Source organism: Oncorhynchus masou, chromosome 32 (genome assembly GCF_036934945.1).
Source record: "Oncorhynchus masou masou isolate Uvic2021 chromosome 32, UVic_Omas_1.1, whole genome shotgun sequence".
In the NCBI taxonomy this organism is placed as follows: domain Eukaryota; kingdom Metazoa; phylum Chordata; class Actinopteri; order Salmoniformes; family Salmonidae; genus Oncorhynchus; species Oncorhynchus masou.
The window spans coordinates 93,006,475-93,021,474 of NC_088243.1; the positions used below are offsets into that span (position 1 = coordinate 93,006,475).

General features: G+C 43.6%; 1 protein-coding gene across 2 annotated transcripts in view; it reads left to right on the forward strand.

Annotated features, from left to right (window-relative positions):
* The window catches only part of neurl1b (neuralized E3 ubiquitin protein ligase 1B), a 49,383-nt gene that overhangs the window by 2,462 nt on the left and 31,921 nt on the right, over positions 1 to 15,000 (forward strand). The window contains exons 2-3 of one of the 2 annotated variants that reach the window (XM_064955470.1): positions 10,785 to 11,056; positions 12,395 to 12,728. In XM_064955470.1, the coding sequence (XP_064811542.1) occupies positions 10,785 to 11,056; positions 12,395 to 12,728 (606 nt within the window). The remainder of the gene's footprint in view (positions 1 to 10,784; positions 11,057 to 12,394; positions 12,729 to 15,000) is intronic. The other variant, XM_064955471.1, reaches the window with a different exon arrangement.

Sequence of the window (15,000 nt, forward strand, 5' to 3'; positions counted from 1 at the left end):
TCCTGATGATATCCGTTTATAGTCTCTACCCTCCTGATGATACCACCTATAGTCTCTACCCTCCTGATGATACCAGTCTATAGTCTCTACTCTCCTTATGATACCACCTATAGTCTCTACTCTCCTTATGATACCAGTCTATAGTCTCTACCCTCCTGATGATACCAGTCTATAGTCTCCTCTCTCCTGATGATACCAGTCTATAGTCTCTACCCTCCTGATGATACCCGTCTATAGTCTCTACCCTCCTGATGATACCAGTCTATAGTCTCTATTCTCCTGATGATACCAGTCTGTAGTCTCTACTCTCCTTATGATACCAGTCTATAGTCTCTACCCTCCTGATGATACCAGTCTATAGTCTCCTCTCTCCTGATGATACCAGTCTATAGTCTCTATTCTCCTGATGATCCCAGTCTATAGTCTCTACCCTCCTTATGATACCAGTCTATAGTCTCTACCCTCCTGATTATACCAGTCTATCGTCTCTACTCTCCTCTCTCCTGATGATACCAGTCTATAGTCTCTACTCTCCTGATGATACCAGTCTATAGTCTCTACTCTCCTGATGATACCAGTCTATAGTCTCTACCCTACTGATGATACCAGTCTATAGTCTCTACTCTCCTGATGATACCAGTCTATAGTCTCTACTCTCCTGATGATACCAGTCTATAGTCTCTACCCTACTGATGATACCAGTCTATAGTCTCTACTCTCCTGATGATACCAGTCTATAGTCTCTACTCTCCTGATGATACCAGTCTATAGTCTCTACCCTCCTGATGATACCAGTCTATAGTCTCTACCCTCCTGATGATACCAGTCTATAGTCTCTACTCTCCTGATGATACCAGTCTATAGTCTCTACCCTCCTGATGATACCAGTCTATAGTCTCTACCCTCCTGATGATACCCGTTTATAGTCTCTACCCTCCTGATGATACCACCTATAGTCTCTACCCTCCTGATGATACCAGTCTATAGTCTCTACTCTCCTGATGATACCAGTCTATAGTCTCTACCCTACTGATGATACCAGTCTATAGTCTCTACCCTACTGATGATACCAGTCTATAGTCTCTACCCTCCTGATGATACCAGTCTATAGTCTCCTCTCTCCTGATGATACCAGTCTATAGTCTCTACCCTCCTGATGATACCCGTCTATAGTCTCTACCCTCCTGATGATACCAGTCTATAGTCTCTATTCTCCTGATGATACCAGTCTGTAGTCTCTACTCTCCTTATGATACCAGTCTATAGTCTCTACCCTCCTGATGATACCAGTCTATAGTCTCCTCTCTCCTGATGATACCAGTCTATAGTCTCTATTCTCCTGATGATCCCAGTCTATAGTCTCTACCCTCCTTATGATACCAGTCTATAGTCTCTACCCTCCTGATGATACCAGTCTATATTCTCTATTCTCCTGATGATACCAGTCTATAGTCTCTACCCTCCTGATGATACCAGTCTATAGTCTCTACCCTCCTGATGATACCAGTCTATAGTCTCTACTCTCCTTATGATACCAGTCTATAGTCTCTACCCTCCTGATTATACCAGTCTATAGTCTTTACCCTCCTGATTATACCAGTCTATAGTCTCTACTCTCCTCTCTACTGATGATACCAGTCTATAGTCTCTACTCTCCTGATGATACCAGTCTATAGTCTCTACCCTCCTGATGATACCAGTCTATAGTCTTTACCCTCCTGATTATACCAGTCTATAGTCTCTACTCTCCTCTCTCCTGATGATACCAGTCTATAGTCTCTACTCTCCTGATGATACCAGTCTATAGTCTCTACTCTCCTTATGATACCAGTCTATAGTCTCTACCCTCCTGATGATACCAGTCTATAGTCTCTACCCTCCTGATGATACCAGTCTATAGTCTTTACCCTCCTGATTATACCAGTCTATAGTCTCTACTCTCCTCTCTCCTGATGATACCAGTCTATAGTCTCTACTCTCCTGATGATACCAGTCTATAGTCTCTACTCTCCTGATGATACCAGTCTATAGTCTCTACCCTACTGATGATACCAGTCTATAGTCTCTACTCTCCTGATGATACCAGTCTATAGTCTCTACCCTCCTGATGATACCAGTCTATAGTCTCTACCCTCCTGATGATACCAGTCTATAGTCTCTACCCTCCTGATGATACCAGTCTATAGTCTCTAATCTCCTGATGATACCAATCTATAGTCTCTACTCTCCTGATGATACCAGTCTATAGTCTCTACCCTACTGATGATACCAGTCTATAGTCTCTACCCTACTGATGATACCAGTCTATAGTCTCTACTCTCCTGATGATACCAGTCTATAGTCTCTACCCTCCTGATGATACCAGTCTATAGTCTCTACCCTCCTGATGATACCAGTCTATAGTCTCTACTCTCCTGATGATACCAGTCTATAGTCTCTACCCTACTGATGATACCAGTCTATAGTCTCTACCCTACTGATGATACCAGTCTATAGTCTCTACCCTCCTGATGATACCAGTCTATAGTCTCTACCCTCCTGATGATACCAGTCTATAGTCTCTACCCTCCTGATGATACCAGTCTATAGTCTCTACCCTCCTGATGATACCAGTCTATAGTCTCTACCCTACTGATGATACCAGTCTATAGTCTCTACCCTACTGATGATACCAGTCTATAGTCTCTACCCTACTGATGATACCAGTCTATAGTCTCTACCCTCCTGATGATACCAGTCTATAGTCTCTACCCTCCTGATGATACCAGTCTATAGTCTCTACCCTCCTGATGATACCAGTCTATAGTCTCTACCCTCCTGATGATACCAGTCTATAGTCTCTACCCTCCTGATGATACCAGTCTATAGTCTCTACTCTCCTGATGATACCAGTCTATGGTCTCTACTCTCCTGATGATACCAGTCTATAGTCTCTACCCTACTGATGATACCAGTCTATAGTCTCTACCCTCCTGATGATACCAGTCTATAGTCTCTAATCTCCTGATGATACCAGTCTATAGTCTCTACCCTCCTGATGATACCAGTCTATAGTCTCTACTCTCCTGATGATACCAGCCTATAGTCTCTGCCCTCCTGATGATACCAGTCTATAGTCTCTACCCTCCTTATGATACCAGTCTATAGTCTCTACTCTCCTGATGATACCAGTCTATAGTCTCTACCCTCCTGATGATACCAGTCTATAGTCTCTATTCTCCTGATGATACCAGTCTATAGTCTCTACCCTCCTTATGATACCAGTCTATAGTCTCTACCCTCCTGATGATACCAGTCTATAGTCTCTACCCTCCTGATGATACCAGTCTATAGTCTCTACCCTCCTGATGATACCAGGCTATAGTCTCTGCTCTCCTGATGATACCAGTCTATAGTCTCTAATCTCCTGATGATACCAGTCTATAGTCTCTACCCTCCTGATGATACCAGTCTATAGTCTCTACCCTCCTGATGATACCAGTCTATAGTCTCTACCCTCCTGATGATACCAGTCTATAGTCTCTACTCTCCTGATGATACCAGTCTATAGTCTCTACCCTCCTGATGATACCAGTCTATAGTCTCTACCCTCCTGATGATACCAGTCTATAGTCTCTACCCTCCTGATGATACCAGTCTATAGTCTCTACTCTCCTGATGATACCAGTCTATAGTCTCTACCCTCCTGATGATACCAGTCTATAGTCTCTACCCTCCTGATGATACCAGTCTATAGTCTCTACTCTCCTGATGATACCAGTCTATAGTCTCTACCCTACTGATGATACCAGTCTATAGTCTCTACCCTACTGATGATACCAGTCTATAGTCTCTACCATCCTGATGATACCAGTCTATAGTCTCTACCCTCCTGATGATACCAGTCTATAGTCTCTACCCTCCTGATGATACCAGTCTATAGTCTCTACCCTCCTGATGATACCAGTCTATAGTCTCTACCCTACTGATGATACCAGTCTATAGTCTCTACCCTACTGATGATACCAGTCTATAGTCTCTACCCTACTGATGATACCAGTCTATAGTCTCTACCCTCCTGATGATACCAGTCTATAGTCTCTACCCTCCTGATGATACCAGTCTATAGTCTCTACCCTCCTGATGATACCAGTCTATAGTCTCTACCCTCCTGATGATACCAGTCTATAGTCTCTACCCTCCTGATGATACCAGTCTATAGTCTCTACTCTCCTGATGATACCAGTCTATAGTCTCTACTCTCCTGATGATACCAGTCTATAGTCTCTACCCTACTGATGATACCAGTCTATAGTCTCTACCCTCCTGATGATACCAGTCTATAGTCTCTAATCTTCTGATGATACCAGTCTATAGTCTCTACCCTCCTGATGATACCAGTCTATAGTCTCTACCCTACTGATGATACCAGTCTATAGTCTCTACCCTACTGATGATACCAGTCTATAGTCTCTACCCTACTGATGATACCAGTCTATAGTCTCTACCCTCCTGATGATACCAGTCTATAGTCTCTAATCTGCTGATGATACCAGTCTATAGTCTCTACCCTCCTGATGATACCAGTCTATAGTCTCTACCCTCCTGATGATACCAGTCTATAGTCTCTAATCTCCTGATGATACCAGTCTATAGTCTCTACTCTCCTGATGATACCAGTCTATAGTCTCTAATCTCCTGATGATACCAGTCTATAGTCTCTACCCTACTGATGATACCAGTCTATAGTCTCTAATCTCCTGATGATACCAGTCTATAGTCTCTACCCTACTGATGATACCAGTCTATAGTCTCTACTCTCCTGATGATACCAGTCTATAGTCTCTACCCTCCTGATGATACCCGTCTATAGTCTCTACCCTCCTGATGATACCAGTCTATAGTCTCTACTCTCCTGATGACACCAGTCTATAGTCTCTACCCTCCTGATGATACCCGTCTATAGTCTCTACCCTCCTGATGATACCAGTCTATAGTCTCTACTCTCCTGATGATACCAGTCTATAGTCTCTAATCTCCTGATGATACCAGTCTATAGTCTCTACCCTCCTGATGATACCAGTCTATAGTCTCTATTCTCCTGATGATACCAGTCTATAGTCTCTACCCTCCTGATGATACCAGTCTATAGTCTCTACCCTCCTGATGATACCAGTCTATAGTCTCTACCCTCCTTATGATACCAGTCTATAGTCTCTACTCTCCTGATGATACCAGTCTATAGTCTCTACCCTTCTGATGATACCAGTCTATAGTCTCTATTCTCCTGATGATACCAGTCTATAGTCTCTACCCTCCTTATGATACCAGTCTATAGTCTCTACTCTCCTGATGATACCAGTCTATAGTCTCTACCCTCCTGATGATACCAGTCTATAGTCTCTACCCTCCTTATGATACCAGTCTATAGTCTCTACTCTCCTGATGATACCAGTCTATAGTCTCTACCCTCCTGATGATACCAGTCTATAGTCTCTATTCTCCTGATGATACCAGTCTATAGTCTCTACCCTCCTTATGATACCAGTCTATAGTCTCTACCCTCCTGATGATACCAGTCTATAGTCTCTACCCTCCTGATGATACCAGTCTATAGTCTCTACCCTCCTGATGATACCAGGCTATAGTCTCTACTCTCCTGATGATACCAGTCTATAGTCTCTAATCTCCTGATGATACCAGTCTATAGTCTCTACCCTCCTGATGATACCAGTCTATAGTCTCTACCCTCCTGATGATACCAGTCTATAGTCTCTACCCTCCTGATGATACCAGTCTATAGTCTCTACTCTCCTGATGATACCAGTCTATAGTCTCTACCCTCCTGATGATACCAGTCTATAGTCTCTACCCTCCTGATGATACCAGTCTATAGTCTCTACCCTCCTGATGATACCAGTCTATAGTCTCTACCCTCCTTATGATACCAGTCTATAGTCTCTACCCTCCTGATGATACCAGTCTATAGTCTCTACCCTCCTGATGATACCAGTCTATAGTCTCTACCCTCCTGATGATACCAGTCTATAGTCTCTACCCTCCTGATGATACCAGTCTATAGTCTCTATTCTCCTGGTGATACCAGTCTATAGTCTCTACCCTCCTGATGATACCAGTCTATAGTCTCTACCCTCCTGATGATACCAGTCTATAGTCTCTACTCTCATGATTATACCAGTCTATAGTCTCTACTCTCCTCTCTCCTGATGATACCAGTCTATAGTCTCTACTCTCCTGATGATACCAGTCTATAGTCTCTACCCTCCTGATGATACCAGTCTATATTCTCTACCCTCCTGATGATACCAGTCTATACTCTCTACTCTCCTGATGATACCAGTCTATAGTCTCTACCCTCCTGATGATACCAGTCTATAGTCTCTACTCTCCTGATGATACCAGTCTATAGTCTCTACTCTCCTGATGATACCAGTCTATAGTCTCTACCCTCCTTATGATACCAGTCTATAGTCTCTACCCTCCTGATGATACCAGTCTATAGTCTCTACTCTCCTGATGATACCAGTCTATAGTCTCTACCCTCCTCACGGATTGACTCTAATCGTCCCCTTATGCAATAATTTGTACATCTCAATTGTCAGTAAAAACCACATTTGTTTCAGCAAGTCAGCCATATCAGCTATGTTTATTTAAAAGACAGTACATGAGGCTGAATTAATTGTTTCGCTGCCAGACAAGGCTCCTTTGATAACCAGGTGTAGCAGTGGTAAGGTGTTGGGACTCTGCTGTTGGGACTCTACTGTTGGGACTCTGCTGTTGGGAATTTGCTGTTGGGACTCTGTGTTGTGTAGTGTAGTGTAGTGTAGTATAGTGTAGTGTAGTGTAGTGTAGTGTAGTGTTGTGGCGTTGATGGCATGCATAATAAAAAACAATACAAAATTTGCACCACCAAAATGTACATGTTAAAATCGCCACTGGATACTATGTTTGGGAATTACCTCAAATTCTCATACCTGACCAAACCTGACCAATACCCAACCATACCTGAACATACCTGACAGAGATTTCCCTCAAAAGGGTCAAGTGACCAGAACAAGGTATTGTAGTAAGCAGTCCAGCATTCACCATGCTGGAGAATGAAGCATAAGCCACACCACGTTAAAAAAGCCTATTTACTCTGTTCCATCTGACTGCGCAATCCACTGTCTCATCAGCCCAGCCAGGCAATTTATAAACTTGATCTCCACTATAAAAAACATCTGGACATTATCACTGTTTGACGTGACTGTAAGTTAGCTAGCAAGCAAGGGATAAGAACGTTACCATCCAGTATGGCGACAGAACATTTAGAATAAACGACTGGGTCGTGTCAATAGATACAGAACAAAAAGACTTAACGCCTGGGTCGCGTCTCTGACGACCGAACCGATAGAAGGAACGACCAGCCGGCTTCAAATCAAATGTTATTTGTCACATGCGCCGAATACAACAGGTGTCGTCCTTACAGTGAAATGCTTACTTACAAGCCCTTAACCAACAATGCAGTTTTAAACTGCTCACTTCGAGGCACAGCCATCCAGAACAGCTCTCATGCATGCTTCAGTGTTGTTTGCCTCGACGCGAGCATAAACGGCATTCAGCATGTCTGGTAGGCTCTCGTCACTGGGCAGCTCACGTCTGGGTTTCCCTTTGTAGTCCGTAATAGTTTTCAAGCCCTGCCACATCCGACAAGCTTCAGAACCGGTGTAGTAGGATTCAATCTTAATCCTGTATTGACGCTTTGCTTTTTTGATGGTTTGTCTGAGGGCATAGCAGGATTTCTCATAGGCGTCCGGATTAGTGTCCCGCTCCTTGAAAGCGACATCTCTAGCCTTTAGCTCGATGCAGATGTTGCCTGTAATCCATGGCTTCTGGTTTGGATATGTACGTACGGTCACTGTGGGGACAACGTCGTCAATGCACTTATTGATGAAGCCGGGGACTAAGGTGGTATACTCCTCAATGCCATTGGATGAAACCCGGAACATATTCCAGTCTCAGCTAGCAAAACAGTCCTGTAGCCTAGCAACTGCGTCATCTGACCACTTCCGTATTGAGTGAGTCACTGGTACTTCCTGCTTTAGTTTTTGCTTGTAAGCAGGAATCAGGAGGATAGAATTGAGTGCGGTCTTAGTGCTAGCAGCGGTTTGTGGTGGTAAATAGACGGCTACTCTCTTGGTAGATAGTGTGGTCTACAGCTTATCATAAGGTACTCTACCTTAGGCGAGCAATACCTCAAGACTTCTTTAATATTAGACATCGGGCACCAGCTGTTACTGACAAAATGACAGACACCCCCACACCTCGTCTTACCAGACGTAGCTTCTCTGTTCTGCCAATGCATGGAAAATCCCTCCAGCTCTATAGTATCCGTGTCATCGCTCAGCCACGACTCAGAGAAACATAAGATATTACAGTTTTTAGTGGCCAGTTGGTAGGATAATCGCAATCATAGGTCATACATTTTATTTTCCAATGACTGCATGTTAGCAAGTCGAAATGATAGCAGTGGGAGTTTACGCGCTCGCCTACGGATTTTCAGAAGGCAGACCGATCTGCGTCCTCTTATCCTCCATCTTACAGGCTGTTTATGGGTTACAGGCTGTATATGGGTTACAGGCTGTATATGGGTTACAGGCTGTATATGGGTTACAGGCTGTATATTGTATATGGGTTACAGGCTGTATATGGGTTACAGGCTGTATACTGTATATGGGTTACAGGCTGTATATTGTATATGGGTTACAGGCTGTATACTGTATATGGGTTACAGGCTATATATGGGTTACAGGCTGTATACTGTATATGGGTTACAGGCTGTATACTGTATATGGGTTACAGGCTGTATACTGTATATGGGTTACAGGCTGTATATGGGTTACAGGCTATATATGGGTTACAGGCTGTATACTGTATATGGGTTACAGGCTGTATATGGGTTACAGGCTGTATATGGGTTACAGGCTGTATATTGTACATGAGTTACAGGCTGTATACTGTATATGGGTTACAGGCTATATATGGGTTACAGGCTGTATATTGTACATGGGTCACAGGCTGTATATTGTATATGGGTTACAGGCAGTATACTGTATATGGGTTACAGGCTGTATATGGGTTACAGGCTGTATATGGGTTACAGGCTGTATATGGGTTACAGGCTGTATATGGGTTACAGGCTGTATATGGGTTACAGGCTGTATATGGGTTACAGGCTGTATATGGGTTACAGGCTGTATACTGTATATGGGTTACAGGCTGTATATGGGTTAAAGACTGTATGTGAGTTACAGGCTGTATATGGGTTACAGGCTGTATACTGTATATGGGTTACAGGCTGTATATGGGTTACAGGCTGTATATTGTATATGAGTTACAGGCTGTATACTGTATATGGGCTACAGGCTGTATATGGGTTACAGGCTGTATATGGGTTACAGGCTGTATATGGGTTACAGGCTGTATATGGGTTACAGGCTGTATATGGGTGACAGGCTGTATATTGTATATGGGTTACAGGCTGTATACTGTATATGGGTTACAGGCTGTATATGGGTTACAGGCTGTATATGGGTTACAGGCTGTATATTGTATATGGGTTACAGGCTGTATACTGTATATGGGTTACAGGCTGTATATGGGTTACAGGCTGTATATGGGTTACAGGCTGTATATTGTATATGGGTTACAGGCTGTATACTGTATATGGGTTACAGGCTGTATATGGGTTACAGGCTGTATATGGGTTACAGGCTGTATATGGGTTACAGGCTGTATACTGTATATGGGTTACAGGCTGTATATGGGTTACAGGCTGTATATGGGTTACAGGCTGCATATGGGTTACAGGCTGTATATGGGTGACAGGCTGTATACTGTATATGAGTTACAGGCTGTATACTGTATATGGGTTACAGGCTGTATACTGTATATGAGTTACAGGCTGTATACTGTATATGGGTTACAGGCTGTATATGGGTTACAGGCTGTATACTGTATATGGGTTACAGGCTGTATATGGGTTACAGGCTGTATATGGGTTACAGGCTGTATACTGTAAATGGGTTACAGGCTGTATATGGGTTACAGGCTGTATACTGTATATGGGTTACAGGCTGTATACTGTATATGGGTTACAGGCTGTATACTGTATATGGGTTACAGGCTGTATACTGTATATGGGTTACAGGCTGTATATGGGTTACAGGCTGTATATGGGTTACAGGCTGTATATGGGTTACAGGCTGTATATGGGTTACAGGCTGTATACTGTATATGGGTTACAGGCTGTATATGGGTTACAGGCTGTATACTGTATATGGGTTACAGGCTGTATACTGTATATGGGCTACATGCTGTATACTGTATATGGGTTACAGGCTGTATATGGGTTACAGGCTGTATATGGGTTACAGGCTGTATACTGTATATGGGTTACAGGCTGTATATGGGTTACAGGCTGTATATGGGTTACAGGCTGTATACTGTATATGGGTTACAGGCTGTATACTGTATATGGGTTATGGGCTGTATATGGGTTACAGGCTGTATACTGTATATGGGTTACAGGCTGTATATGGGTTACAGGCTGTATACTGTATATGGGTTACAGGCTGTATATGGGTTACAGGCTGTATATGGGTTACAGGCTGTATATGGGTTACAGGCTGTATACTGTAAATGGGTTATGGGCTGGTCGACTCAAGGATCATCCGGTAACCATTAACCAATTAACCAATCCCTTCCCTTTCCTCTCTTCTTATTCTTTTATTGCCTCCTACCAGAAGATGTGACTCTACAGCCCGACCCTGTGGTGAGCAGGCAGTTCTTCACTCTGCACGGTGGCAGCGGTGGGAGAGGAGGTGGCGGGGGTTCGTTGGTAGAGAGGCGGACGTCGGCCCCCCCAGTGATCCTCAGTCTGGAGTCGCCCAGGTTCCACCCTCAGGCCAAGGGGAAGAACATCAGGCTGGACGGTCAGCTGAGACGAGCTACCAGGAAGAACAGCTTCTGCAACGGAATCACCTTCAGCCAACGACCGGTTAGACTCTATCAGAAGGTAAGACCCTGACCCTGATATACCCTGACCCTAACATACCCTGACCCTAACATACCCTAACACTAACCCTAACACACCCTAACACTAACCCTAACACACCCTAACACTAACCCTAACACACCCTAACACTAACCCTAACATACCCTAACACTAACCCTAACACACCCTAACACTAACCCTAACACACCCTAACACTAACCCTAACACACCCTAACACTAACCCTAACATACCCTAACACTAACCCTAACACACCCTAACACTAATCCTAACACACCCTAACACTAACCCTAACACACCCTAACTCGGGCCAGGGTGAGGCAACTATATTAATGATTTATTTTATTTTAAAATAACAACATTTTCATACCTTGATTACATTGAGAGAAAAACATCACATCTCTTTTTGTTATTTGTGGGAATTTCCTAAATTATACTCATTTGGGGACCCCCCAAAAAATCCAGTCACCGATCCCTGCCCCAACGCTAATATTTAGCCAAAGATCTGTTAGACTATGAAAAGGTAAGACCCCTCTCTGTCTCTCCCCAACTCTAACCCTGATATCTGTCTCTCCCCAACTCCTAAACTCTCCTTCCAGACTCACAGTAAGCATCTCCAATCCAAAATTAAATCTAGAATCGTCTTCCTATTTCACAACAAAGCACCCTTCACTCATGCTGCCAAACATACCCTCGTAAAACTGACCATCCTACCGATCCTCGACTTTGGCGATGTCATCTATAAAATAGCCTCCAACACTCTACACAGCAAATTGGATGCAGTCTATCACAGTGCTATCCGTTTTGTCACCAAAGCCCCATATACTACCCATCACTGTGACCTGTACGCTCTTGTTGGCTGGCCCTCGCTTCATACTCGTCGCCAAACCCACTGGCTACAGTCTCTGCTAGGTGAAGCCCCATACTACTTGTAAAGTGGCTGTTCCACTGGATGTCAGAAGGTGAGAAGGTGAATTCACCAATTTGTAAGTCGCTCTGGATAAGAGCGTCTGCTAAATGACTTAAATGTAAATGTAAATGTACTACCCACCATGGCCTATTTATTGCCTTACCTCCCTTATCTTACCTCATTTGCACTCACTGTATATAGACTTTTTTGTTTTCTTTAGTTCTACTGTATCGTTGACTGTATGTGTTGTTTATTCCATGTGTTGTTGTATGTGTGGAATTGCTTTGCTTTATCTTGGCCAGGTCGCAGTTGTAAATGAGAACTTGTTCTCAACTAGCCTACCTGGTTAAATAAACGGTGAAATAAATATAAATGAATAAAAAACTTCCTGTATGAAAAGCACAGAGTTACAATCCCCACTCCTTCCCAGGTTCGTCTGCGTCTGTCTGGTGTCCACAACGGCTGGAGTGGTGCTCTGAGGTTCGGTTTCACCAGTCTGGACCCGAGTGAGCTCAACTCCTCCAACATCCCCAAGTACGCCTGTCCGGACCTGGTGACGCGGCCGGGTTACTGGGCCAAAGCCCTGCCGGAACGCCTGGCGATCCGCAACAACGTCCTGTCCTTCTGGGCCGACAGACACGGCCGTGTGTTCTACAGTATCAACGAGGAGGAGCCCGTCCTCTTCCACTGTGGTCTGAGTATAGGATGTCCGCTCTGGGCCATCATAGACATCTATGGCCTCATCCAGGAGGTTACACTGCTAGGTCAGTCTCTGCCTTGTTTAATAGTCTTTTCTGTCTTAGGGTTCCAACAACAGCATGACATTGGCCCAAAGTCTTGCCACGTAATTCCTTCCTAACCAAAGGGTTGAACTCTGAGAGAGGAATAGCAGCACGATACTACGCTGTAGAACAACAAGCCTAGGAGTCGGAGAGAAAGGCAGTTAATGGTAGCCAAACACTTCCCCTCATTAGGACCACAACACATTCACAGCTGAGTTGAGCTGTTCCCTTAAGCTCCCTTAAAGGAACAGCTCAACTCAGCTGTGAATGGTTGGCCTTTTAAGGGAACAGCTCAACTCAGCTGTGAATGGTTGGCCTTTTAAGGGAACAGCTCAACTCAGCTGTGAATGGTTGGCCTTTTAAGGGAACAGCTCAACTCAGCTGTGAATGGTTGGCCTTTTAAGGGAACAGCTCAACTCAGCTGTGAATGGTTGGCCTTTTAGTAAGCAGCTCAACTCAGCTGTGAATGGTTGGCCTTTTAGTAAGCAGCTCAACTCAGCTGTGAATGTTTGGCCTTTTAACCTCTAGCGTCGAGCAATCCCGTATCCGGGAGCGTAATCATAGCTCCAAGCCCATTAGCATAACGCAACGTTAACTATTCATGAAAATCGCAAATGAAATGAAATAAATATATTGGCTCACAAGCTTAGCCTTTTGTTAACAACACTGTCATCTCAGATTTTCAAAATATGCTTTTCAACCATAGCTACACAAGCATTTGTGTAAGAGTATTGATAGCTAGCATAGCATTAAGCCTAGCATTCAGCAGGCAACATTTTCACAAAAACAAGAAAAGCATTCAAATAAAATAATTTACCTTTGAAGAACTTCGGATGTTTTCAATGAGGAGACTCTCAGTTACATAGCAAATGTTCAGTTTTCCAAAAAGATAATTTGTGTAGGAGAAATCGCTCCGTTTTGTTCATTACGTTTGGCTAAGAATAAAACCCGAAAATTCAGTCATTACAACGCCAAACTTTTTTCAAAATTAACTCCATAATATCGACAGAAACATGGCAAACGTTGTTTAGAATCAATCCTCAAGGTGTTTTTCACATATCTATTCGATGATAAATAATTTGTGGCAGTTGCCTTTCTCCACTGAACCTAATGGAAAAGTGGACGCAGCTGGCGATTGCGCAATAATTTTGACGGAGGACACCAAGCAGACACCTGGAAACGACAGAAAGTGTAGGCTCATTCCTGGTGCATTCACAGCCATATAAGGAGACATTGGAACACAGCGCATTCAGCGCATTTCCTGTATGAAATTTCATCTTGGTTTTGCCTGTAGCATTAGTTCTGGGGCACTCACAGACAATATCTTTGCAGTTTTGGAAACGTCAGAGTGTTTTCTTTCCAAAGCTGTCAATTATATGCATAGTCGAGCATCTTTTCATGACAAAATATCTTGTTTAAAACGGGAACGTTTTTTTATCCAAACATTAAAAGAGCGCCCCTATATCGAAGAAGTTAAGGGAACAGCTCAACTCAGCTGTGAATGGTTGGCCTTTTAGGGAACAGTGCAACTCAGCTGTGAATGGTTGTCCTTTTAAGGGAACAGCTCAACTTAGCTGTGAATGGTTGGCCTTTTAGGGAACAGTGCAACTCAGCTGTGAATGGTTGGCCTTTTAAGGAACAGTGCAACTCAGCTGTGAATGGTAGGCCTTTTAATTAAGGGTTCTTAGGGATAGTTCCGTCAACAGGACAGTTATAAATCATGCAGTGCCTTGTGTCACGATCACAGATTTTAGAGAAACAACAAATGTCGGTACATATACAGTTGAAGTCAGAAGTTTACATACACTGAGGTTGGAGTCATTAAAACATGTTTTTCAACCACTCCACAAATGTCTTGTTTACAAACTATAGTTTTTGTCAAGTCGGTTAGGACATCTACTTTGTGCAGGACACGAGTCATTTTTCCAACAATTGTTTGCAGACTTTACAGATTATTTCACGTCTAATTAGCTGTATCACAATTTCAGTGGGTCAGAAGTTTACATACACTAAGTTGACTGTGCCTTTAAACGCCAGAGTTGAGGCGGCAGGGTAGCCTAGTGGTTAGAGCGTAGAGGTGACAGGGTAGCCTAGTGGTTAGAGTGTAGAGGCGGCAGGGTAGCCTAGTGGTTAGAGCGTTGGACCAGTAACCGCAAGGTTGCAAGTTCAAACCCCCAAGCTGACAAGGTACAAATCTGTCGTTCTGCTCCTGAACAGGTAGTTATCCCACTGTTCCTAGGCTGTCATTGAAAAT